Source organism: Amphibalanus amphitrite, unplaced genomic scaffold, assembly GCF_019059575.1.
Source record: "Amphibalanus amphitrite isolate SeventyFive unplaced genomic scaffold, NRLGWU_Aamphi_draft 000413F_arrow, whole genome shotgun sequence".
Lineage (NCBI taxonomy): Eukaryota > Metazoa > Arthropoda > Thecostraca > Balanomorpha > Balanidae > Amphibalanus > Amphibalanus amphitrite.
In genome coordinates, this window is record NW_024881907.1 from 28414 (window position 1) to 55170 (window position 26757).

A 26757-nucleotide genomic window follows, 5' to 3' on the forward strand; every position below is an offset into this window, starting at 1 on the left:
ACGGGCCCGTGTGCCCCCTTCTGTGCGCCCTCTTCTCTAGTGACCTGACCTTTGACCTGACCTAAAAATGAAAAGTATGTTCTTAATGATTTTTTGACGCTCTTTTGAATGCCGTTTATCGCGTGTCGCTACGTGACCCATGAGCCGAGTTGGAGGGGAGGGGTTCAGACACCCCCGGCCCGGCGCGGGTTATGGCCGAATAGAAGGTGAACCCAACGTGTCTAACACAATGAACTGACACCAACACCAACACTGAGAAATCTGTGGGCGCTGAGTGAATTGTTCCCATCGATGTCATGAATATGATGAAAAACATTTTGCAAACCTTATGCAAATAACAGGAATTCTTAACCCGCGCCCCAGTGGCGGTCTCAGCCAACTTCGCCCTAGTGGGGTGGGGGCGTATGTTACCACCCACCTCTAACTAAAAAACTAAGAGGGCTAGAAAGACGCGGTAAAAAGCAGTCGATAGCTCTCGATTCGTATGTTTGAAAATATTAAGTTATTTTTCATCTTAGAGCAATATTGGGGTCACCAGAGGTCATCGAAAGTCAAAATTTGCGAATTGTCATTATATTTTTCATAAAACATGCCATTTTCTCAGGAGCTATGATAGCTAGAAAAATGCATGGAAAAGCAATCGATAGCTTTTGAGCTGTTCTTTTGATAAGGTCATAATAAAAAATGACCTCAGGTCAACGGTTTAGCCTCCAGAGGGCAAAAACTCCAAAAATAGCTGTTTTTACGAAAAGTGTTTTTCGACAGTAACTTTTGACTAAAAAAAGCCACGACTGTTCTATTGCCAGAATCGTGTTCCTCTCGCCGAGACGCGTCGAATGAACTATAATTTGACCTTGAAAGGTCAACTTGAAAATTTGACCTCAGGTCAAGGTCATGACCTGACCGGAAAAGGTCATGTTGCATATCAGTCGATACGTCTCGGCAAGACAAACACAATGAGGCCATCCCCAGCGTTCTATCTCTTTCCAATCGAGAGTTATTGGCAACAATCTGTTTGTAGCCTCAAATGACCTCGGATGACCTTTCTAGAGGCTATCAGCAAAAAAGACACCTTGGTCGTCACGGGTGGTCCAAATAATTGTGATTCTGAAATATTTGACTGTTCCTATATGTACAAACGGATCTAGAGGCATTTTCGTTTTTCTCCATTGACTTACAATGGAAAGGTCACGCCACTGGCCTGACTGGTCACGGATATAAAAAATCCGAGATATACAAATTATAGGCGCCCATAACATCATGCAATTCACCAAGTTTAAAACCTCTCTGACAAACACTGCAGACTGGACATGATTGCAAACTTTTTTTTTGTCTTGGTCAGTTGACTTGACCTGGTGACCTGACGTGGCAATATGAATGACCTGAACTTGAATAATTAATTTAACCCGGGCCGGGGGGGGGGGGTGTTTGAACACCCCCCCTGCGGTTTTCGCAGGCGCCGCCGTTTTTGGCACACCTGTTCGTGCATCTTTTCCGCACATGTTGTGAATATTTCAGACCCAGGTCGCCTTAGGTCAGGTCACCAGGTCACGCCAAGTGACCTCACCATAGAAAAAATAAGAATGCTCGTCATAGCTACACGATTGATCGATTGCCTTGAAACTTTCAGCGATTGATTAGAGCAACATTATCTATAAAATGTATATCTCGGAATTTTGATATCGGTGACCTAAGGTCAGGTCCATTTTGCGGCCTCTCCATTATAAGTCAATGGGAGAAAATTGAAAAGCGTCTGTTTTGCACGAACGCTATTCTAGACACTCTCAAACATCGAGATGTAGGCAAAATTGACACACTGAACCGGAAAATGGCAACTGTGACCCCTCGTTATGTCCCCGAGGTCATCTCAGGTCACGAACAGAATCTAACAGTTTTTCGCTAATAACTTCTGATAGAGGCGTGCTAGAGCGCTGAAAACGCCTTAGATGTGTTCGACTCGACGTTGCGGATCGACTGATATGCAACATGACCTTTTCCGGTCAGGTCATGACCTTGACCTGAGGTCAAATTTTCAAGTTGACCTTTCAAGGTCAAATCATAGTTCATTCGACGCGTCTCGACGAGAGGAACACGATGCTGGCAAAAGTAATGTCATGGCTCTTTTGAGTCAAAAGTTATTGGCGAAAAAACGTTTTTCGTAAAAACGGCTATTTTTGAGTTTTTGCCCTCTGGAGGCTAAACCGTTGACCTGAGGTCAAATCTGAGAACATTACTCAGAAAGGTATGTAAAAGGGCTATCGAATGCGCTTTTCCGCGGCGCTGTAGCTCTATCGGTTCCCGAGATAGCCGTTGGCAGTTTCCAAAATGTTGAAATAGTCAACATTTTACCTTTGGTGACCTCTGGTGACCTGACCTTTGACCTGACCCAAAAAAAATGACCTAAGTGTTTTCGTCCTTTTTTGGACGTTCTTTCGATTGCCGCTTACCGCGTGTCGCTACGTGGCCCAGGAGCCGAGTTAGAAGGGGGGTGTTCAGACACCCCCCCGGCCCGGCGCGGAATCTCAGAGCACCGCGCCGGCCCGGCGCGGGTTAACTCTACACCCTTCAACGGCGCTGTTGAATCGCCTGCCAGTCGTTTGTTGGCTCACCATTGTAAGTTGGTTGCTGCTGTGAGCCGGTTCAGTGTCGTCGACTGTGATCTGTCTGAGAACTCTGTGGGACCGCCCTCGCCCTCCGACTGAACAGTTAACTGTTGGGTTTACAACCCGACCCGACCCGGCCGATAGCGACCCGCGGCTATCGCAGCGGATTCAGTCGGTGACCTGCGTCACGTCTCCTGCTTGTTGAACTGTTTATCAAGGGGCTGATTGCATGCCCAGGTCCCAGTAGGTGCTCGGCCAGATAGAACAGAGAGTAGGTGCTCCGAGTCCTGGCACATCGGAAAAGAAGCTTGTATTACAGTCTTCTATAGGTACAGTGTTCAGACACTGTTCGTGCGAAACAGTCACAAACGATCATGAACACGCGCACATATTGGAGTACTCGCAGTGAAACTGTACACCAGCTTCCTGGCTACAGATCACTTACATCTCAGGCTGCCAACGATAGCTAGACCACACAAAGCTTAGAAGGCTTTATTTACCTAACCCATTTTTACCGAGAATCATCAATTCTAACCATGGATCAGCAGAAATTAAGCAATTTCAAACGTTGACACTTTACAGCTTCTGCAATTGATTTGAACACAACTAGATTAATGGACACAGTAACACAAATTACGATGGAGATTGAATTATATATATTCGTACGCTCTTGAATCTTGATCATTATTTGGTAATTCATACGTTTTCATGCCTACACGCAATATTTGCACTGAATGATACAAATGTCTACATACTGAAAAATTGAAGCATATCTTTCACAAGGCATCCATGCAATTCTCATGTGCCGTTTAAACGGTGAGTGCAAATCATTAATTTTTTACCATGAAAAACACAACATGTGATTTCAAACGTTGACAAGATGCAAGCATTTTAAGCACGTCCTTGGCACTTCAAAAGAGCGATTGTCTGAGTCGGAGCGCTCGATGCCCGAGAGTCCCGACCGCACTCAGGCCTCTCAGAGGAACACAACTGTTGTTGCGCTTCCTTAGGTGATCAGTGAATGGTAAGGACGGGTTTGGTTAAGCTTGCTAAGCTACGACTCAGATGTACTATCAAACAACCGAAATCGGCCTAAACAACCGAATTGTCCCGACGTCTCTTAATCAATCACTGGAACAGATGCAGCGTATCAATCACTTAGACGACCCGCAGCTTAGGTGCAGCATAGCGCCTATTTAGCGGGCCAGACTTGAGTATCTGAGCTCGTAGTGAAGCAACCAAAGTTCGGACCCAGCAAAGCAAATCAGAAGTGAAGCTGTCACGCGTTATCTCTAACCCCTCTCCCTCAATGTCCTGTCACTGTCTCGTGCGCGTGTCGTGCGGTGGCCGCGGTTCAGCACCACGACTCTCGTGGCTCTGCGTCGAGTGTCGCCGCTGTTTTAGCACCACGACTCTCCTGGCTCCGTGTCGCGCGGTCGCCGCTGTTTTAGCACCACGACTCTCCTGGCTCCGTGTCGAGTGTCGCCGCTGTTTTAGCACCACGACTCTCCTGGCTCCGTGTCGAGTGTCGCCGCTGTTTTAGCACCACGACTCTCCTGGCTCCGTGTCGAGTGTCGCCGCCGACGGCTCTCCATCCTCGCTGTCCGAACTCGCACGTCCGAACCTCTCACTCACGCCGTAGATGTCGGCCAGACGCCGGAAGTGCGGCCCCATCTCCAGCAGGTAGTCAAACTCCATGTCGGCGTCGGTAGTGCCTGTTACACACAGATGACGGGTTAGGTGACACCCGCGCTCCCCTAGCGAGGCAAAACACTGGCCCTGGCGCTTTTGTACAGCTCTGCACATGATAAGACACGCTTGGGATACATTTATTTTGCAATAAGTCACCTGATGGTAGAGGAGTTCACCAACGACAAGAGCAAGCCGAACAAGCACAGAATAGCACTTTGAAATACTCGGTAAAGAAAAATATCAATGGTTACGTGCAGCTCAGCGCTGCATAGTGAAATGAAGCTTTGCGATTCTGGGCTGTGCAGTCAGTCAGCATAACAAAAATAGTGCCTGCAGTGCGGGGAACAGCAGCCTCTGCACAAACGTTGGCTTCTCCAAACTGCCCGCAACCCGACACGGCAACTTAGAGCGATGTGTAATCTCCAGAAACAGGCCCTGCGCGCTCCCACCTGAATTGATGGTGGACAGGGAGCCGGCCGTGCTGCTGGCGCCCTCATACGCGTAGTTCCGGAGGTCGTCCCGCGCAGCATCCAGGTTGTCGTCGTCAATGGCCTCATTGCTGGCGCTAACGAAGGCGGCCGACGCAGCCAAAGGCGGAACCTCCTCAGCTGAAACGAAAACGTCGGATTAGTCGCAGGCCCTATACCTACCACTTACCAGCCAATGTCTACAGCTCTCCTGTGTGTCTTCTATGTAGACACTCCCTTCTGTTGTCGGAGTTAACTTTTGAAAGCGACACAGTGGTCTATAAACAAAACATAGGTACAATACAATTCCCCGCTCTGTAAATGTGCAGAGTACTACACCTTTTTGCACTCAAAATAGGCATCTTTTCATTCAATTTCGGCGAATTGCATTCAATTTTAGCGATCTCTCTATTCAAAGCAAATGAGAGATCGCTGAAATTGAATGCAATTTGCCGAAATTGAATGAAAAGATGCCTATTTTGAGTGCAAAAAGGTGTAGTATATACAATGCATGTCAGTGAATGTTGGGTATACCCGAATAAATTGACACCAAATGGACGTTTTCATCGAGTCAACGTCTCCGATTGGGATGGTGGTAGAGCGTATGTACGCGGTAAAGTAACAATACATCGATCCACGGCCCACGCCAAGCGGAGAACAAGTTTGGTATACGCTGCAACCGGGAGGTGGCGTAGAAGCACCGGTATTTCAACTAATGCTCGTCCCCACACATAGATGTCGCTAGTAGTGAGCGCCTGGACTCATGCTGTGCCGCAGTACATGTCTCGGCTACGAACGCGCGCACTGCTGCAGCACGGGACAGCGCCCCTCGCATAATGCAGGGAAGGATGGCCTTCCAAATGCAACTTCAGGGACCACCCAACGATTTATCTCACTTGCTTCACAATGGCGATGTGTATAGATTTTAACCTAACTATGTAACAAATGCATTGGCAATGCTTCTGATGATGTAGGTATAGACGTCGTACCTAAATCATTGGTGGTACCTAGAGGTAGTGGGCAAGCGGCTACAATCCGCTCTCGATATTAAACTGGTGCCTGATTCAGCCTGATTTAGCAACTCCTTGAACCAAAAGCGGACAAGGCTGAAACGCGATTAGGAATGGAGCCTACCTCGTGGAGGAACGGTGAGCGGCGCCCCGGCCTATCCGTACGACCGCGTACCCACCTCTGAACCTGTCCTCGACTCGAAGCGTGCTGGGTTCGGTGGAGTCGATGCCGTCATGACCGATCGTGTCCATCCCCAGCTGGTCCTTGAGCGATTTGTACTTCTTCACGTTCCGTTGGCGAATGAATATGGCCACGGCGAGCAGCACTGGAAATCACAGCCATCATGTGACAGATCGAGACAGACAGACAAACTTCCTTAGTTGGCGACTGTATACCGAGACTGGGACTTCTGACTGTGCATCCGACAGACATTGACTGAGGATATAGCCGTACTATACGGTGCGCTAATCGGTGACCGGTATTCACACCTGGTGAAGGAGAGGGGAGTGCGCCGCTGCTGACTACAAAGCTCTTCAATTACAGGTCTGGGCGATTTCGTGGTTTTAAGAGAAACTCATTTTATAATGACTCCCTTTTTCCATTCGTCCTGTCGCACGCGTCAGGCATCAACCCTATGTAAGGCAAAATCATGGATGTAAGGTCTAGCTCGATTACGTGCTTTACTGAACTAAGCAAGCAGACAAACACTGCATTGGAAGTGGCTGAAAAAGATTTGTACTTACAGACTGCCAGGAAAAGACAGGTTAAGATGGCGGCCAAGAAACTCGAATCGGCATATATCACTGGTATTGGCACGATGAGTTCTTCGCAAGTGCTGGTGTATTCCTCGCCCCATGTTGGATTGCTTAGATCGTACGCCTGTAAAAACGCAGATCCACGCTCAGTTTTTCATCCAAGCTGCTTCGAAAAGGACGAAGCATAAAGACTTACAGATTGCAACATACTGATCTCTGACACGCACTTTTTATCGCCTTAATTTAGTTTTAACTTAGCTCGAATGACCACTATTTATTGTCTCAATATGAATCGGAGCGCACAGCAGACGCGGCAACAGCAGGCAGGAGCAGAGCGGCTCATTCGCGCGGAGTGCCGCGCGCTGCGTCCGGCTTAGACTCACCGTGCCGAGGAAGGTGACGTTCTCCAGGCAGCCGTAGAACCCTTCCGACTCGGGCACCTGGAGCCAGGCCATGGCCTGTCGGACGACGCTCAGTGGCACGGCCGAGCCGCCCAGCTGCAGTGGGGTGTCCACGTTCAGCAGACGGGCCAGCGCGCCCGGCGCCGGTGGCGCCTCGGCGCTGCTCTGACACTCTGGGCGTCCCAGACAGCTGTCCAGCAGCACCGTCACCTCCTGGAAATGCAGCAATGGGATACTCTGGTCATCAGTGACAGCTGGATGACCTATTCAGCACAGCGCTGAAGTGTAAATGAAATACTGACTTATCATATTGCCGAGGGAAAGGTCACCTGTAGGCTGTAATAACATTTGAGTGTAGCTGCCTACACTTGTATTTACTTGTCGGTCCGGATGCTGGTTGACCAGGCTTCAAAACAAGTCTGTGCCTGACCTGTGCACTCCATATGACGTCGACGTGGTGGCGCCGTCCGTCGTCCACCGGCGTCTGCGGGCTGGCCACGAACGTCCCGGAGCCGTAGTTGAGGAACGCCCGCAGCCGGCCCTTGAACACGTCCACCGCAAAGAAGTCTGGGAGAGAAAAACGGGCTGTTGGAATCGCAGAGCTGGAAGGATCACGTGCTGTAATATCCCTAACTCTGATGCTGTCTATCTTGAAATTGTCCAATGCTTGCATGACGAATCTTTCCACGAAAAATGATTGCCAGGATGTGTACCTGTCAATTTTAACTCAAGGTAGCCTAGTACTCCGGATAGGAGATGCTGCATGTTGATACGTGATTAGCAGTGGACGGACGGCCGCCTGCCTAGTACACTCCCCATCCAACATCTATGCGGCATCGAGGCCCGGGCTCACCCCGTATGTCCGGCACGGGGCTCACCCTGTATACCCGGCGCTCACCCTGTATGCCGCCGGTCGGTGGGCCCAGCGGCCCGTTATACATGACCAGGCCCTGGTCCGAGTTGGTGGTTAGGTCGAAGCTCAGTTGAGAGTCGGTGCACGTGCCCAGCCGCGGGAACCAGGCGTACCCCTCGCCTTTGAAGTGGATGGTGAGTCCCTCGCAGTTGGGGCCGCCGAAGCCGTCTGGACATTGGCACCTGAGAGACAGCGGCCCGGCCGGTCACGCGGGTACTATCAGAGGGGGGGGGGGGGGCACATAGGAAACATCAACTCATCACCATCACCTCAGCTGATGGTCCGCATAGACAAACGGTACGGGGAGGGAGAGAGAGAGAGAGAGAGAGAGAGAGAGAGAGAGAGAGAGAGAGAGAGAGAGAGAGAGAGAGCGAGAGCGAGAGAGAGAGAGAGAGAGAGAGAGAGCGAGAGAGAGAGCGAGAGCGAGAGCGAGAGCGAGAGAGAGCGAGAGAGAGCGAGAGAGAGCGAGAGAGAGCGAGAGCGAGAGAGAGAGCGAGAGAGAGAGCGAGAGCGAGAGAGAGAGAGAGAGCGAGAGAGAGCGAGAGAGAGCGAGAGCGAGAGCGAGAGAGAGAGCGAGAGAGAGAGCGAGAGAGAGAGAGAGAGAGAGAGAGGGAGAGAGAGAGAGAGAGAGAGAGAGAGAGAGAGAGAGAGGGGAGAGAGAGGAGATGCCTACCTGGGCACAGGGTCGGTGACCAGGTGTCCGCCGTTCATGCAGGGGTCGGCCGGAGGCGGCGCCTGACATTTGCCGCAATCGTAAGTCATCATCGTCTTCACACCTGGAACGGAGCACACACGTTACGTGGCTCACAGTGGTCAGTGAGTGGCATATGCCAATAGTGCAGGTCGTGTGATTGACACGAGCAGGTCACATCAATCAAAGGACACTCGTGAATTTGATGATAGGTTTTTGTGCCGAAATGGTTATACGAAGAGCCCCAGACACCCTATGAATAATATCTTTTTTTAGTGGCCCTAACCCGCGCCCTGGTGGGGTCTGTTTATAACGCGACCTGGTGGGGGGGGGGGGGGCTATTTTTTGCCCCCCCCCGTATCTCCGAAACTACTGGACGGATCCGCAAAATTCAAACGGCGTTCGAAAGGCCTGTCAAATTTGTCGAAGAAAACCAAATTTCATTGACCTCGGGGTCACCGATGACGTCACAGGTCAGGTCAAAGATGAAATGTTTCACCGTTCACGGGTCTTCTAGGGAATGCGCTATAACACCGAGGAAAACGCATTTTGTCGAGAATCAGCGATAGGGCGTCAGTTGCCTAGTAGATATGTTGCTATTAGAGGTCACTGACAATACCAGGTCAGGTCACAGGTCAGGTCACCAAGGGTCACGGGTCAGGTCACATGAGCCGAACTTTACTAAGGTTGTGTGATGCATGTTTTATGGCCAATTTTTCATTTCCAACTCAATGGTGTTGGTTATAAGACTATCAGGTACGGCTTAGGTCACTTTCTGGTGAAGTGCAGGTCAAGGTCAGGTCAAGGTCAGGCCAAAAAAGGTCAAATTTTAAAGTTGATAGTTTTGCATAAAATGGGTATTGATTCGATGCAGCTCGTCACGGGGAGTCTAATGGTGGTCTTTGTTTTGCGCTACGGGGTCTAGAATCGCTAAAAATTGAGTTTGAAAATTTGACGTCATCAATTTTGAAGTTTTTTTCGCTATAACTTCGCCAAAAAAAAGAGGTATCAATCTCAATTTTGGTATGTGGATGGAAGGCGGTAAGGACTATCACATATATTCCGGATTTTGCGAAATTCAAAAAAACTTGGATTTTTCGATTATTATATCCAAAAAATTATTTTTTGATTTTTGGGGGTCAAAATCCAAAAATTTCAAAAATCCGAGATAGCAGTTTTGTAGCCCTGTTCATTCTACAGCTCTTATGTCTTTATCATTTTCTGTATTTGCAAAGCTATAGGCCTGACAGCTCTTCCCGCGAAACCCTTTTTTGGGTCGAAAACGGCAGAACATGACGTCACTCTGACGTCATTTCCGGCCAACCTATCATAGCCTTTGGAAAAATGTTTGGTCACAATGTGTAAAATTGATGTCCGGGAGGGTACTGAAAGTTTGGTGACGATCGGCGCAGCGGTTCTGGAGATATATCGAAAAGTCTGGAGGGGGGCAAAAAATAGCCCCCCCCCCCACCAGGTCGCGGGCTAACTTACGTTACCGGCCTCGCGAGGAGGGCGGCGACCTTACTACGCCGCGCAAAAGAAACCGGCCGTCCTAACTAAGACCGGTGGCCACTTTTACAGCAAGACGTAAAACCCATATCCATGTACCTACTATGCCGAATAATATCTAATCTTGTATAAGTGTTATGGAAATTTTATATCTCGATGAGAAACTTATGCGCATAACACTGAATATAAAACACTGAATATAATTTCACAGTTCGTCTTGTTTGTGACGAGGCTGCAACTTAGGCATTGTCAATGGCTTACCTATGATGGATGTCAGATTTGTCTGGATTTTATAGACTTCATTGTCGAAAATCTTTAGGCTTGACAGACAGCTGTTACCATCGCAAGTCGTCTCATTGACGCATTCGTCGATGTTCACCTGCTGTATCTCAATCTTGAGTGACTCCTCAAACTGAAAAGTAAGCCAACGTGTGAATATCGATATCTTCAAGCAAATGACATTTGCATCGTGACTAGACCAGTGTCACTCTCTGTCCGCCGTCCCGTCCGTCAGTGCCACTCTCTGTCCATCGTCCCGTCCGTCAGTGCCACTCTCTGTCCACCGTCCCTTCCGTCGGTGCCAATCTCTGTCCACCGTCCCGTCCGTCAGTGCCACTCTCTGTCCACCGTCCCGTCCGTCAGTGTCACACCCTGTCCACCGTCCCGTCCGTCAGTGCCACACTCTGTCCACCGTCCCGTCCGTCAGTGCCACTCCCTGTCCACCGTCCCGTCCGTCAGTGCCACTCTCTGTCCACCGTCCCGTCCGTCAGTGCCACTCTCTGTCCACCATCCCGTCCGTCAGTGCCACTCCCTGTCCACCGTCCCGTCCGTCAGTGCCACTCTCTGTCCACCGTCCCGTCCGTCAGTGCCACTCTCTGTCCACCATCCCGTCCGTCAGTGCCACTCTCTGTCCACCGTCCCGTCCGTCAGTGCCACTCTCTGTCCACCGTCCCGTCCGTCAGGGCCACTCTCTGTCCACCGTCCCGTCCGTCAGTGCCACTCTCTGTCCACCATCCCGTCCGTCAGGGCCACTCTCTGCCCACCGTCCCGTCCGTCTGACCTGTCGGACGTTCTCGCTGACCAGTCCGTCCATCTTCTGGCTGGCGTAGTAGGGCGAGCCGTGCGCCGCGTAGCGCACGTCCACGCCGCCCGCGCCGTTGTCCTGCACGCCGAACAGGTCGACATTCTCCTCGGGAATGGCGAACGTGCGCGCCAGCTCGGAGACCAGCGCCGTGTACCGCGACGGCGTCTGCGGCGGAGGACAGGGAGGGGCTGTCACCGGAGAACGCTGGGCGGCTGTCACCGGGGAACGCGGAGGGACTGTCACCGGAGAACGCGGAGGGACTGTCACCGGAGAACGCGGAGGGACTGTCACCGGAGAACGCGGAGGGACTGTCAACGGAGAGTGCGGAGGGACTGTCACCGGAGAACGCGGAGGGACTGTCACCGGAGAACGCGGAGGGACTGTCACCGGAGAACGCGGAGGGACTGTCACCGGAGAGTGCGGAGGGACTGTCACCGGAGAGTGCGGAGGGACTGTCACCGGAGAGTGCGGAGGGACTGTCACCGGAGAACGCGGAGGGACTGTCACCGGAGAACGCGGAGGGGCTGTCACCGGAGACCGCGGAGGGACTGTCACCGGATAACGCGGAGGGACTGTCACCGGAGAACGCGGAGGGACTGTCACCGTCTCTGGGGTGGGGGAGGGGCGTGGAGAAATGCTTCAAACGCGTGATATGGTGTCTGCAGTTGCTATGCTATTTGGGGGGGGGGGAGGGGTAGGTATATCCGCGTTTTCGAAATACTCCGGGTCTCATTTTTTTGTGACACATCCCAACCCGTTTTAAAGTTTTCTGGATGCCCTTGGCTCATGACTGTCACGTTTTTAGTTTATCCCCGGGTCTAACATATTTGGATGGACCCTGGGTCAAGCGTTTTCGGAATACGCCCCATGTTAATGTTTTCGGAATTTCACTGCTTCTCACGTTTTGGCTCTGGGCGGTGACGAACTGTTCAGCGGAGAGGTGGGCGATGCGGATGGAGCCCGACTGGACGACGGCCTCGCGGGGCAGCAGGCGCACCACCACCGTCACATCCGCGTCCACCGTCGACTTCCAGTGGTCGTCGTACACCTGGCCCACACATGTAAACGTCACGGTGCTGATTGGTCTGCGCCGCAGGACTGCCGACAGCATATCTCATGAAAAAAAGAGTCAGTCAGTGTACTGTATAACGTGTGGCTTATCCCTCATAATTGCACGTTAGATCGCCCGCTAGCGACACCAGGTGCTAGGCTGCGCACACAGCTGAAGCGATTACCGAGAATTTCAGCAGGTAGGTGCCGTTGCTGGTGCCGTGGCGCATGGTGATGTCGCCGGTGTTGGAGTCGAGTCCGAACCGGCGCTGGTCTCCGTCCACGAAGGTGAAGGTCTTGTCGGGCAGGTCCCAGTCGTCCGGATCGTCGACATACACCCGGCCAATGACGGTGTCCGGCATCTTACCCTGCGGGAGGGAGGGACAGCGGCGTGTTACCCTGCGGCAGGGAGGGACAGCGGCGTGTTACCCTGCGGGAGGGAGGGACAGCGGCGTGTTACCCTGCGGGAGGGAGGGACAGCGGCGTGTTACACTGGGGAGGGAGGGACAGCGGCATCTTACCCTGCGGGAGGGAGGGACAGCGGCGTGTTACCCTGCGGGAGGGAGGGACAGCGGCGTGTTACCCTGCGGCAGGGAGGGACAGCGGCGTGTTACACTGGGGAGGGAGGGACAGCGGCTTGTTACACTGGGGAGGGAGGGACAGCGGTGTGTTACCCTGCGGGAGGGAGGGACAGCGGCGTGTTACACTGGGGAGGGAGGGACAGCGGCGTGTTACACTGGGGAGGGAGGGACAGCGGCGTGTTACACTGGGGAGGGAGGGACAGCGGTGTGTTACCCTGCGGGAGGGAGGGACAGCGGCGTGTTACACTGGGGAGGGAGGGACAGCGGCGTGTTACCCTGCGGGAGGGAGGGACAGCGGCGTGTTACACTGGGGAGGGAGGGACAGCGGCGTGTTACACTGGGGAGGGGGACAACGGCGTGTTACCCTGCGGGAGGGAGGGACAGCGGCGTGTTACACTGGGGAGGGGGAACAACGGCGTCTTACACTGGGGGAAGGAGAAACGGCGGCATCTTACCAAGGGGGGGGGGCAACGACTTCTAACCCTGGGTCAGGGAGAAGAGCGGCGTCTTTCTCTGAGGGAGGGAGGGAGGCTTAACGGCGTCTTACCCTGGGAAAGGGATGGGAGACGGCGTCTTACCCTGGAAGAGGGACGAAGACACTCTTGATGTGCGTGTAATGGGGAAGGGGCCTGAGGGATTGCCTAAGGACACACAACGGCATTTAGCCCTGGGGCTGAGATAAACGATGGCATCCTACCCCGCGGGAGGGAGGGACGCCGGTGTTGTGTTGTACCCTGGGGAGCTATTCGCTGTTGGACGCCCAGCAACCGTTCCCAGATATAGGCAATAGGCATCCTGATTAGTGACCTGCAGTGCGAAGGCAGGGCTTACCTCGAGGTTGAAGACGCTGATGACGCTGGAGCCGGGCTTCATGTCGTTGTCGTTCTCGTCGCCGATGATGACGGTGAAGAGACTGGTGCCCGTCAGAGGGTTCGGGTAGGCACTGGGGCTGTCGCTGACCAAAATTGGAATTTTGTACTGCTTGGTAGCTTCACGATCAAACTCCATTTTAGGACGGATTAGAGCGGTTCCGTCATCTGCGGAGAGCGGACATGAGCGTTAACTCGCGCCCCGCTGGTGTCTCTAGCAGAAGAGAATTCCTCCCCTCCTCGATTTCAGTAACTGGTTGAAGCTTGCGGTGTGTCATTTGGTCAGAACTCTGCATCTCTAGGTCGGGCGGCGAGGTGTGCACAGTGCACACCTCCGGCTTATCGGGCGGCGCCCCCCCCCCCCTCCGCCCGCCCCGCCCCGATTGGTCGGCCGGGTGGCGTCCACCCGATAAGACCGGCGGCGCCGGCGTGGGCCGAGTGGTTATGGTGTGGTATCCACCACCGCCAGCACGGCCCCATCGGTCCCCGCCAGCTGCCGCTATCGCACCTGCTGGCGTCACTGCACGGTGGGCGAGCCCGGCCGGCCGGCGCCGTGGCAGCGACGCGGCGGGCCGGTCCAGCCCCCGCGCCTCAGCTGGCGGGAATGGAAACCCCGTTGCGTGCACCTACCGCCGGTGGTGACGCTGAACTTGCTCCTGATGTCGTCACTGGCGGCCGGATCCAGCTCGAACGAGAACGGAGCGCCGTTCATCTCTGTGTCGTCAAAGTCGTCCGCCTCCACCGAAATGCTGATACCGTCGATTTTCCTGTTTTCCATTATGACGGGCGTGGAGTCTGCCGACTGTCGACAACCATAACAGATATTGCCTGTCATTGAATGGTTTTCAAAGAAGGTATTTAAGTTTGTGCAACGTAAAAGTGATACATAATCGAACCGGAAGGATCTCGTAAAGAAACACTGAATTAACCTGTCGAGTAATCTGCCCCAAAGCCGGCAGAAAGACGAGGTAAGGCGAAACAGAGAGTTATACCCCCCTTTATACCTCTGGCAAAGCCGCAGGTATGTCGAAATATCCCAGGTTAAAGTCCAATACCGTTGGATAATCCGAACACAAACGTTGGTTAATGGCCGAACACAAACGTACCCCGCTCCGGTCGCGCTCCGCTCCGCTCTCACCTGAATTAGATAGGGTGCATTATCGTTGATGTCGGACAGCATCAGCTTGAACTGGGCCGTGGAGAAGAGGCCGTTGCCGCCGTCGTCCCAGGCCTGGATGGAGATGTCCCAGACCTCGCGACCTCCGGTGCCCTTGTCTCTGTCCAGCGGCTGCCGCAGGGAGGGGACAATTGGCTGTTATTTACGTCTGAGACGATCAGTCGTGAAACAAATGGGATAGGTTATATCTGAACAACAAAATGGATCCGTTTGCCAAAATCGACTCGCAGGTCGCCTCGCACGCCGACGCTTTGAGTGCGATTACGTTTAGGATCGCATACTAGGTATAATGTGAGAAGTCGCAGGAATGAAACCAGAATGTTTTTACCTACCTTTATAACGATCACTTCTCCTTCGCTATTAATGCTGAACACATTCCGTTCCGGATGATCTTCGTAGATTCCCGGTCCGGACAGTTTATAGATTATGGACGGTGTCCCGATTGGATCTGGGTCGGTCGCAGTCACCTGTCAAATATACGGAAATCACTCAGCTCATCATACGTGCCCCATCGCAACGAGGTGAATTGAATATCTAGAAGATGTCAAGTTGTTTTGCTTTCATATAGCCGTGTTTATTTGACATTGTATGCTTGACAATATAACCATTTGTAACATGAAATACTAACATATTATTTTGCTCGTATGGCATATCTTTAGACAAATAGATGGGCACAGATGATATTCGGATTGCTACAACCGAACTGATCTTGGCCTACCGTCAGAATGGGCGTGGCAGGGAGGTAACCCTCCTGCATGGACTTCTCGTAGCTAGGCTGGTCAAAGGTCGGTGGAACGTCGTTCTGGTTCTCCACCTCAATCGTGACCTGATGACTGTCTTCGTAAACTCCATCCGAAGCAGTGACGGTGATGTTGTACTTTTGGTAAATGGCAATAAGTTGCACAACGTTAGTTTTGGATATGATATTTCGTAGAACACTCAACCTGAACGCAAAAAAAAAATAGGCTTTATTAAATGAAATAGAAAATATCTTGTTTTTATTGTAGCTTGTCTCAAACTTTTCCCGAAAACACACTGCACCGCGAAACAGCTTCGATGGAGACACCACGATCCGAGAGTCGCTGTTTCATCCACTGCAGTCTACATGTCTCACCTTTTTTGTTGTTTCATAGTCGAGGTTATTTTTGACTGTCACAGTGCCGGTGACCTGGTCGATGTCAAACGCCGCTCCCAGGTTTCCACCAGTGATCTGGTAGTTTATTTTGGAATCTGCAGACAAATAGGTACCTATGTATGTAGCAGTGACAATACATAGGTATACGCCGCAAAACGAAAAGGTTTCAGACCCTTTCATTTCAAACAGATGAGCGTCATTATCAGGAAGTAAGTAGAATTCACAAACAAAGGCTGATTAAGATCGAAGCACACACGTCCGTGACATTTGTTTGACATTATGATCCGATTTTGACGAGATCCACGCAGCCACCTGTTCTGGCCGCAGTAATCTCTGATCGGCAGCTCGACTGGGCGGCGAGCGCCGCATCTCCGCCGGTCTGCCGTGTCTCACCGCTGTCAATGTCGGTGGCTTTGATGTCGAACACCTTGGAGCCGATGTCGACATTCTCCTTGACGTGTGCCGTGTCGATGGCCGTCTCGAATTTCGGCGGGTTGTCATTCACGTCTCCGATCTCAACTGTGATGCGCTGCTTGTCTGAAACGCAACGGCGAACTCATTGTAATTCGTGATGTCGTTTAGGTAACACCTTTCAATCGTGGGAAAACAACGACCTCATGCATGTAACAAAGCTTTGAAATGCAGGTGTCTGTGCTACACTGTAGCGTCGATTTCTTGCTTCATTTGACTCTTTGTTGGACTCGGGGGAGATAATGTCTGTACCTTTGTTGTGCTGTTTGTCTGGGGAGATGTATATGTGGACTGATGTATATGTGGACCTCTGCTGGACTGCCTGTGGGGAGATGTATAATACCTACCTTTGTTGGGCTGGGGAGGTGTGTATACCTACCTTTGTTTGGCTGCCCGTCGGGGGAGATGTCGGACGGCGCTCCGTCCTCAGCGTACACGGTGACCGTGTAGAACGGGCTCGGACGGGAGGCGTCCTCGCGGTCCAGCGACACTCGCGTGGAGATGCGGCCCGTGCCGGACTCTATGCTGAACAGCTGGTACTCGGCCGACTCGCGGTCCAGGCTGTACGTCACCTGGATCAAACATGGTCATACCCAACAAGTTAGTCAACGGGTTATGAGTGCATCTAAATATATAGTTATGGTTGGTGGAATTTTTAAGTAGTTCATCTAAATGCCATTCCATATGTAGTGGTCATTCATCAGTGTAGACAGCCCTTTGTAAGTCAAGACTTAAGTCATTTAACTTAAGTTAATTTTTTATTTATATTTGTGTTTATTTGCAACATTTGTGTACTGCTGGCCGAACAAAATAACAATATATACTAATACATATTTAGAACACCGTGCTCTACTGATTGACCACTGTCTCATATCGGCTAACTGCATGTGCATGCCGTTCCGCTCTCGCACCTGGTTGTTTGGGCGCGTGGCGTCTCCGTCGACGGCCGACACCACGGCCACGAACGTGCCCGGGACCGAGTTCTCCGGCACCACGGCCTGGTCGGCGTCATAGAACGTCGGCACGTTGTCGTTCCGATCCTCCAGGACGATCTGGAACGTCACCTGCGCTGACGTCTGCTGGTCCGTCTGTCAGAAAGCGTCCAACGCAGGTCAGAGACACATCGGATGGTCTGCCTGCCTGTGCATGTGGAAGCCAAGGACTTGCTTGGATTTGGTTGTATTCAACTCGAGCTCATTTGCGTCGAGAATTTAGAATATTCGGTAAACACACTCGAGCAATACGAGTGACAATGTGCATTTTGTACATTCGAAATGGATAATACAACCCGGATAAGCCCGTGGATATTGTTAGCTGCGCACCGCGATCACGTACCGTTGCCACCACAGTGATGTTGTACGCCGGTGTCTGTTCGTAGTCGAGCTGCCTCGTGCCGCCGTAGCGCACAATGGCCTCGCCGTCCTCGTTCTCATCCACAACAAACGTTCGGAACTTGTTGGTCTGCTCCTGGGCTCCGTGGAGTAGTTCGTAGTACACCTTTGGACTGCCCTCCAGGTTTGAACTGCGAACACGTGGCGCTGGCGATGATGACGGTGTTGCGATTGACACAATCTGCATAAGTGAGGTGAGAGTTTTATTTGAAGTTGTTCAACATCTCCGCAATATTTCATAAATGCATGTAGGTGGCCATTGCGAACGGTGGAGGTATCTTATCGTCCACTTCCATTGAGCTAGGCTCATTCCAAACATTGCGCCAGTCGCTCCGACACCGCGTGACCGTGTCGTCGTTATCGAATACCGGACATCCGATAACCGATATGGTCAGTGGCGACTCACATGCCGATAGGGGTGAGTCATCAGTGTGTACCCTCTGTGTCCCCCTCCCTCGCTGAGCCACCCACATAGCCGGGATTAGCGGCTCACAGGCCGACAGGGGTGAGTCTCCCGTCCCTGACTGTCCCCGTCCCTCTGAGCCACCCATACCACTGGGGCCACGACTGACAGGCCGACAGGGGTGAGTCTCCCGTCCCTGACTGTCCCCGTCCCTCTGAGCCACCCATACCACTGGGGCCACGACTGACAGGCCGACAGGGGTGAGTCTCCCGGGCCTGACTGTCCCCGTCCCCTCTAAGCCACTCACACGGCCCGCAGGGTGGCGATCGGCGTCTCCGTGTCACGGTAGTTCTCCTTCAGCATGTATCGGGGCTGCGGCGGCTCGGTGAACGTGGGCGGCTGCAGGCTGGAGTCCTTCACCGCTATGGTGACCTGCGCCCGCGCGCTGAGCGCCGGCTTGCCCTGGTCCGTGGCCACGGCTGTCAGCAGCACCTCCGTGTTGGTGCCGAGCTGGTGGAGCGGCACGGAGGCGGGGGCGTCACGCAGTGTCTCTGTGTCTCAAAAACTAGTGAGTCATACAGCGTCTATCACAGGTTTCCTGAAGGTGAGTGACGCAAAACAAATCAGCGTGATCGGAACGGCAAACGCTGATTATTAATCGAGCATTTTCCCTCTCAGTAGAGCCATGCCTGACGTTGGACCCCTAGACCTGGGTTCTTAGAAGCCTGAAGTCGTGGCCATCTTATCCTATGTTTCAGCCTATTTGTAACACCCCGATTACCTTCGCACGGTGGTGTTTCGTGCAAACCGGTATTTCACAACCGTGGCTACTCACAGCCGCCAGAGACATCTTGGACGATATGATGCCCGTGTGCGGGTCGATCTGGAAAAAGTCGAGCGCGTTGGGCGGATATTTGGCCTCCAGCGAGTAGGTGATGGCCGCGTTCGGTCCGATGTCGTCGTCGGTGGCTGACACGCGCTCCACCTGAGTGTCCACCTTCACGTCCTTGGCCACGCTGTTCTCGTACGCCTGAAACGGGCCGCCGTCGGAAGTGTTACACACACTGCGGGATGACGCTGGGCTGATAACGACACCGCGGTATTGTGACTCACTGGGAAATCTCGGCTAGTCAGTGCACCATGCTCCTCCCTGAGATTTTTACGCCTGTGCGACATGTGAAAAAAAATTGACTATGAGCCATTGATATCTCAGCTTTACACAATCATACATGGCCCTCTTATTTATTTAATTGTCATTCAACCGTTGATCTAGTTACTAAGACGAGCGATTTGGCTTACCTGTTTGTCAAACATTGGCGGATTGTCGTTGATATCGAGGACGGTGACCATGAACGCGCACGTGCCCTCCAGCGACGGCGTGCCCTTGTCGCTGGCCTTTACGATCACGCGCAGAGACTTCTCGTGGTCTGGGGCGTCGCGGTTGAATTTCTGCGGCAGAAACAATGTTTTGTTTCGCATGTAAGCTGCATGTATGGCTTTATTTGTTTGTGTAGGTAGGTAGGTAGGTAGGTACTATTGAGCGCAGAATCCGCGCTCATACCGGGACCGAGGCTGGGCCACGGCGGGGCAGGCCTGGTGTGTCAGAGAGTGTACCGATTAGTGTGATGCGGCACAGTATCCTTTGAGGGTCACGGAATGACATGACCTGGCTGTTTCTGTTCCGAGTGGGGCGGAAAGCCGGGGAAGGAGAGCCATTCAGTATGCGGCCGCAGCCCGCGTGGAGTGTGTGCGGCTAGACGTCAACGTGAGCGTGATGGCACACCTCAGTGATCTTGACAAGGGCAGGCTCATCTTGCTTTTCGATCAAGGTCACTCTGTCAAGCAGGCGGCAGAGATTCTCGGTGTAGCTCTAACTATAACTGCCAGACGGTGGAAACACAGTTATGAGCAGGAAGGGGAAAGGGGTTTGAAAGCGCGCTATGATAAGTGTGGAAGAAAACGGAAGACGACGGAGGAGGAAGTCAGGCACATGGTGGAGGTTCGTACTTTTCTTTTTTTATTTGGTGCTGTTGTCTCTGCATTTCTAGGTCAAGACGAGCGTGTAGTATCAGATGACTAATCGGCCCAGCATAATGATAATATCGGGCCATAATGACTAATCGGGCCAGCATATAATGATAATATGTCGATTAAACAGCATGTCTAATTGATTAAACGTGTCAAACTATTTATTAATGTATAGTGCTTGTACGAGGAACATGTTTATAAATAGTAGAAAATGTAAAAACATGACCTTTTTTCCTCGATAATTACCAAAACTAATGCTGTACAAATATATACTTTACTTGACAGAATGTAATATTTATTTCGACCACAGGTCTTTTTCAAACATTTTCAAATTAGAAAAGTGTCAAACTATTTACTTCAAGATAGGATTGATAATAATAGCGAGTAATTTTTTTTCGGATTTCGCTTAATGTCGCCAGAGCCACAGCTCAAACATTTTATGTTCATGCTGAATGCTTGTAAAGTTTGTGAGACAAAATCAGAGCACATAAAAAATCGAACCAACTGAACAATGGTTGGCGGTTTCCTGCCCTCTGGGTGTCTAAGAGACAAAACCTAAGATAAACGTTTTATGGTCTTTGTGTAACAGGTCAAATGCCAGTAAACGTTCGATTGCACAAGTCATATCCAGTCCAGGTAGATATCGTTTTTGCCCAGCACGCCGTCTTCCCCGCACTCTTGCAAACGGTTCCATGTCAATTCCACCAGTGACATTTCAAGCAGGTCAAACCAGTGACAACTACTCAACCAGTGACATTTCAATCAGTGACAACTCAACCAGTGACAACTGAACCAGTGACAACTCAACCATTGACAACTCAACCAGTAACAACTCAACCAGTGACAACTCAACCAGCGACATTTCAACCAGTGACAACCAGTGACAACCAGTGACAACTCAACCAGTGTGCTAAATGCATTGGCTCTATCGTCACAAACCACGTTGGTTAAGTTGTCACTGGTTGAGTTGACTGTATACCCTTGTGAACATGTGCATTTTTTCATTGTTGTTAAATATGTCTTCACTACTCCGGCAGGTGTTTTTGCCCTCCGTGGAGGAAATGCGCCCTGACGAGGAGCGACCCTGGACTCTAATGCAAGACAACGCCCCTATCCACACAGCGAGGGCAGTCAAGCAGTGGTTCGAAGACCACGCAGACTCAGTAAGTGGCATCATAAAACTATCATGGCTGCTAACTCTCAAGGCTGCCCCACACTGGACCTCGCATGCGGGTTGCGAGTTTTTGGGTTTTCGGGTTTCTTCAAAATCAAATAATACAATCTAGCTGAGCGACCCACACTACTATCTAACAAGCGAGTCTGCATGTTTTTAGCTTCCGAGCTACCTTGCATCGCATTCCAAAAGTTGATTTTGAGTCAACTTTCGATTTTTCTCGCTGCGAGGTCTGCAAGCTCTACGAGGTTTGCGGGTTTTTCGTTGGAGTCGAATTTTGGTCCGTTCATGCTGGTATTGCGACTATATGTAGTTTTCTGAAGGTGTACCGGCTTCACAGCATTCATGAAGTGACCATGAGGGTACGGTCTAATTACTCTATGAGTTGGTATTATGCCCGCAAACTCAAAACCCGCAAACTCGCAACCCGCATGCGAGGTCCAGTGTGGGGCGGCCTTAAGTTGTGGTATGGTTTAGCTAGGTTACCGGTGACCTGATGGAATTATTAAAAAAAAAATCTTGAGATGCTGTTTATTTATTTATCTGTTTATTCATTTTCACCCCAACAGCAATGCATCCCAATTAGAGGCGGCGAGGCCTACGGCTATGTGCGGGAGGCCGCTTTGCCACTGGTCGCCAGCGCCTCGTCCCCGCCTGTTATACTCGTAAACTTATTGAGATAACTTAAACAATTATTTAAAAAGTTCTTAAGATGCCTTACAAAATTGCTCAGTAATGATCAAACACTCTCCAACAGGTGTCATTCGTTGCACCATACAGCTTCATAGTCATGACCGATGTGTCAACCTATATCACGTTAGAGTGAGTAACAAACATGGTTTTGTTCGCAGGTTCGTGCCATCCCCTGGCCCTCAATGAGCCCAGACCTGAACCCCATCGAAAATGTGTGGTCTCTAATGGTTCATGAGCTGGAGGAGGAGCTGCGCCAGCCGGCCCGGCAGCTCAACCAGGACGAGCTCTGGGCCGCCGTCTTGGCAAAATGGGAGGAGCTCCGCCGCCGCCCCGGCTACTTCCGGAGCCTGGTGGCCTCGATGAGGCAGCGGCTGGAGCCAGGAGCAGTGCTCCGAGGCAGCGGGCGGCCACACCTCCTACTAAACCGTTCTGTTTGTTTGTCATCTTATGTTAAAGAACAGTGTTTTGTTTATAAATTTTACTTATGTTACCTACATGTGATTAGTGTGCAAGATGTATATTAGTGCAAATGTAACACAGTGACAAGAGGCTGATGCCTGATTTTTTTCGTGATGTGATGTTCAGGGGGCTTGAAACGTCTCAACTATTAGTGCGAGCTAGGAGTGCTATGATCAGCAGCACTTGTATATACCTAGCATCGCTGGATTATGTGCAGTGAGAATAGACTTGATTACTCAACCTTTTATCCGACAAACCCCAGGACTTCACTTGAAGAAATATATAGCTGACACTCCTGGCATGTCTTGTTTTATTATTTGAAAAACTGTTAAGCTTCGTTTTTAGACGTAGTTGCTACTAGCATGCAGTCATTCCTCTATTGCAGTCATTTCCTCTACCAATGAATTAGTCAACTCTAATTCATTGACAGCGAGAGTTCTATCAGCACCCAGGGCTTCGACAAATTTTGAATGACTCCGACTACTAATAAAACTGTTCACTCCGACCGACTACGGTTCCGGCTTTGACATCTTTTGCATTGAGGATTCATAAAACGGTTGTGCAAAAGATGAAAAGGAAGATTGGTGCACTATGTGATATTTATTTTAATTGTCGCCCGTGGAAAGGGCCGCACTCTTCTGAGGTTTTTCATGAATAGCGAAAAAAGGCGGCACGTAGTGCCGCCAGCTTTCCGGCTACCTTATGGACCATCCTTTGCGAAACTTTTGGAGAAAAAATGACCGGGTCAGGTCAGGTAACAGAGCTATGACGTCACAAAGGTGACAAGGTCAGGCCGATTTTGCACGAAATCGTAGTTTTCGTGCTTTTAACGATGATATCGGTTACACTTTGGCATTGTTTGGGTCAAAAGTGACTGACATGGCACTGACACACCCTCCATTGACCTATGTAGGGTCAAGCTCAGGTCAGGTCTAGTTCAGGTCAGTGACCTCTGGTGACCTCTTGAAGTTTGACTTTCCGGCGGTAATTTTTGGCCCTGAATTCATTTCATTCATTCAATCTCAATCTGACGGCCAAATAAATCTCGGGCACTTGGTTTATTGAGCGTCTCAGGGTCAAGGAGAAGTCGCCGACAGGTTAGATCACATTTCCGACCCCAACTGTCAGACGGCATTTTCGACCACCCGGGGCGCGAACGCGACCCCGCCGGCTTCCGGGCGCTCTGCCCCGGAAGTTATCGCGTAAAATGTGACAAACTATACACCAAAATGCACCAAATTCATCCAGAAATACGATGGTGAAAATTCCATGACGATATCTGCCATAGCGGCGACGCTACAGGCGCGCAAAGTTAAAAAATGCCGATTTTCCCGAGCTTTGATCTTTAATCTGCCAAACCTAGGTCAAATATTGACCTATGGCCAAAAGTAATATGCGCAATCGCGAGCTCTCGTCGAGAGCAATACGCTGTTTTTCCGCTAAGCTCTACGACAACGCGTTTCGAAACGGCAGAAGGGGTGGTACCCCCCTCCCCCTCCACTGGAAAGGATGGCGAAATGCCGTCCACGGGCGAGGGTTAAATTTTTAAATTGCAAAGTTCTTAAGCGCCGATTCGGGCAACTTTCATAACGGTAATACCGAGGGGCATGCATTCGTGACGCATGCCCAATAAATGTGAATTGTTATGTCACATTGACGTTATGTTACCATATAGTTTGGAGAACCAAAAAGTCTAGTTCAGACAGAATGGCGGTGGCCATAGGGAAGTTGTGGCATTTTTGCTTATAGTTCGGCTCAAACTTCTGGTGAGATTTGTGCCTCCGGTACTTATTTGATAGGAACGGATTTTTTTATTAAGGTGAGATGAGCATTTTTGAGAAACATGGCAATTTTCCATTTATAGTTAATAAAAAGTGTGCTCATGGTCTGGAAGAGCAAGGTTAAGAGCAAGGAGCAAGGCCAAAAACATCAGGAGTTTTTCTATACAACGTTGCGGTGAGAGCAAAGAGGGCGAAGAATTTAAGGACGATCCGAAACTACGTAACGGCACACCTTAAAACACAGAAGCCTCTTTAATCGCATTCCTACAGAAAGGGGTCTTTCCCCGGCTGGTCAGCCATATTACAGTAATACACCGTTTCACCATGTCTGTGGCCTGCCTGTGTAGGAGAACAGCTATCTGCTGACACCGCCCGGGCCCGCTCCCTGCAAACAGCCACCGTGATCAGTGGTGAGTGGACTTCAAGCAAACCCAAAACTTTGCTGGAGAAATAATCCCAATATACACGGTACACACTGCCGCCCTATAAACTCCGCGCGGGCTGCGACTGCATGTATCGCTCCCCTTCCCCGGCCTCCCTCCCCCACTCGGGGGGAGGGAGGCCGGGGCGGCTGCCTTCCGTGCGGCGGCTGACCCAAGTTCACCAGACAGCAGCCGCCTGGATGGGATACTGTTCCGCAGCACACTATCGGTACACTCTCTGATACACCAGACCTGTCCCGCTTCGGTCCCGGTATGAGCGCGGATTCTGCGCTCAATAGTAGGGGAGAGCGGGGTCATTTGGCCGCCCGGGTCACTTTGGCCGCCCCATGCCTACGCGTTTTGACGGTCCCGAGCGATTATTTTTGAATATGGCACCATCCGCCGTCATAAGAACTACTTTGGAAAGAAACTTAGGAAACTCGCCCACGCCCAGTTTTTTGTAAAGCCGACGATATTTGAATTTTGGCTAAAAAACGTAACTTTTTCTTCCTTACGAAAAATTGCATGGTGTCCCTTATTTGGGTGACATCAAAATTTTAACTGTATTGGTAGAACAATCTGGTAATTCGGGGAGCTGTCTGACCCTTTTGCAAGTTTAAGTAACAATTTTTGCTCGTCTGCGGACCCTTTTTCCTAAAAATGTCATATTGGGGTAAATTGGCCGCCCCATACGGGGCGAATTGGCCGCCTAGCGACTCCGTTGATTTTTTGCCTAGTCTGCGAGCGACGCGCTGCGCTGGCTAAGTTTTGCCGCTGAGGATGGTAATGCGGCGCAGTCTAAATGCAAGGGACGACCTAACCAAGGTGTCCGCTGATTGGCTTTCGGCACCCGGCGGCAGATGGTGAACCCGGGACGTCACATCGACCTCCACCAGGTCACAGGTGGCGACGATTTTTCGTCGTGCCTAAGACGCCACAGCTTCACGTGGAAGAACATCCTTAATTTTAAGGATTCGAAGCGGCCGGGATATCGCCGCTCAACCGGGATACCTTCGACGACGAAGACTTTGCGCCGACGGCGGTCTTCGTATCGGTCGTCGCCCCCAGAGACGGCAGATCAGCACGCCGCGGCCTTGGCCGTGCTCCAGCCGCCAGCCTCGGCCGTGCTCCAGCCGCCTGCCGGGGCCGTGCTCCAGCTGCCTGCCGGGGCCGTGCTCCAGCTGCCTGCCGCGGCCGTGCTCCAGCTGCCTGCCGCTTGTCGGAAGCCCAGAGTCCATCCGACCACTTCCGGACCGCAGCTGCTCATCAACGTTCGAAAAGCCGGTCGGAAGAAAGGGCGTTCTAAAATCTTGACTAGCAGCCCGGAGCGGACGGCTTTGGAGGACGAGCAACAGGCACATGGCGAGGAGCAAAAAGCGGGGTCCTGCTGGAATCGTTTTGATTTTATGTTTACGACAGAATTTGAAATAAACAAACAACTCGTGCACAAAGGACTTTTTTTGCAGGGCGATTGTCGTCTAAAGCAATCTACGATTTGGCAGCCATTACGGTTGGCTGTTGTTATCACTGGGCACTTACTGCTCAACTCATGAGTCGTAAGCCCGTAAATCAAATGTGGCTCCTCACTTGCACTGATTCAAATGAATCGAGTCCTAGTCCTTTGAAAAATTAAGGATTTTAGGCAAATCAAAGATGAGACACGATGCTCATCATTTGTATCAGCATTGGGGCATCTGGATCGTCACATCAGTCATGCGTCGAGTCAATCCAGAATTCATGAGTTAAGCACAATCTTGGGCGACAATATTTCAGGTTGTCTCAGCTCTGTAATGGGTATATCTCTGAATCACATGCCCGGCCAAATGACCCCACTCCCCCGGCCAAATGACCTCGGTACCGGGGTCATTTGGCCGCCGTGCAGTCTTTGAAAAAAACGTTTAATTACTACCGAAACGAGATGTCCCGGCATGATGCAAGTAATAGGCCGGAACAACAATTGAACGCCTCACACCCCTCCATGGAGAAATCGGCCAAAC

At 51.3% G+C, this 26757-nt stretch overlaps 1 protein-coding gene across 2 annotated transcripts in view; it reads right to left on the minus strand.

Annotated features, from left to right (window-relative positions):
* Nucleotides 1-2898: 2898 nt before the first annotated feature.
* LOC122390881 (DE-cadherin-like) overlaps nucleotides 2899-26757 on the minus strand; it is a 33502-nt gene continuing 9643 nt past the window's right edge. Inside the window, exons 9-34 of one of the 2 annotated variants that reach the window (XM_043384300.1) lie at nucleotides 19503-19652; nucleotides 19039-19233; nucleotides 18511-18713; nucleotides 17745-17931; nucleotides 17321-17497; nucleotides 16789-16981; nucleotides 16332-16475; nucleotides 15918-16033; nucleotides 15522-15680; nucleotides 15136-15270; nucleotides 14765-14914; nucleotides 14257-14428; nucleotides 13589-13794; nucleotides 12362-12544; nucleotides 12028-12174; nucleotides 11103-11291; nucleotides 10304-10454; nucleotides 8516-8618; nucleotides 7828-8024; nucleotides 7360-7496; nucleotides 6912-7142; nucleotides 6517-6652; nucleotides 5952-6098; nucleotides 4745-4903; nucleotides 4150-4318; nucleotides 2899-4103 (exon numbers count right to left, since the gene is read on the minus strand). In XM_043384300.1, coding sequence (XP_043240235.1) covers nucleotides 4097-4103; nucleotides 4150-4318; nucleotides 4745-4903; nucleotides 5952-6098; nucleotides 6517-6652; nucleotides 6912-7142; nucleotides 7360-7496; nucleotides 7828-8024; nucleotides 8516-8618; nucleotides 10304-10454; nucleotides 11103-11291; nucleotides 12028-12174; nucleotides 12362-12544; nucleotides 13589-13794; nucleotides 14257-14428; nucleotides 14765-14914; nucleotides 15136-15270; nucleotides 15522-15680; nucleotides 15918-16033; nucleotides 16332-16475; nucleotides 16789-16981; nucleotides 17321-17497; nucleotides 17745-17931; nucleotides 18511-18713; nucleotides 19039-19233; nucleotides 19503-19652 — 4143 coding nt within the window. In that variant the 3' untranslated portion in view covers nucleotides 2899-4096. Of the gene's footprint in view, nucleotides 4319-4744; nucleotides 4904-5951; nucleotides 6099-6516; nucleotides 6653-6911; nucleotides 7143-7359; nucleotides 7497-7827; nucleotides 8025-8515; nucleotides 8619-10303; nucleotides 10455-11102; nucleotides 11292-12027; nucleotides 12175-12361; nucleotides 12545-13588; nucleotides 13795-14256; nucleotides 14429-14764; nucleotides 14915-15135; nucleotides 15271-15521; nucleotides 15681-15917; nucleotides 16034-16331; nucleotides 16476-16788; nucleotides 16982-17320; nucleotides 17498-17744; nucleotides 17932-18510; nucleotides 18714-19038; nucleotides 19234-19502; nucleotides 19653-26757 lie in introns of both variants that reach the window. The other variant, XM_043384299.1, reaches the window with a different exon arrangement.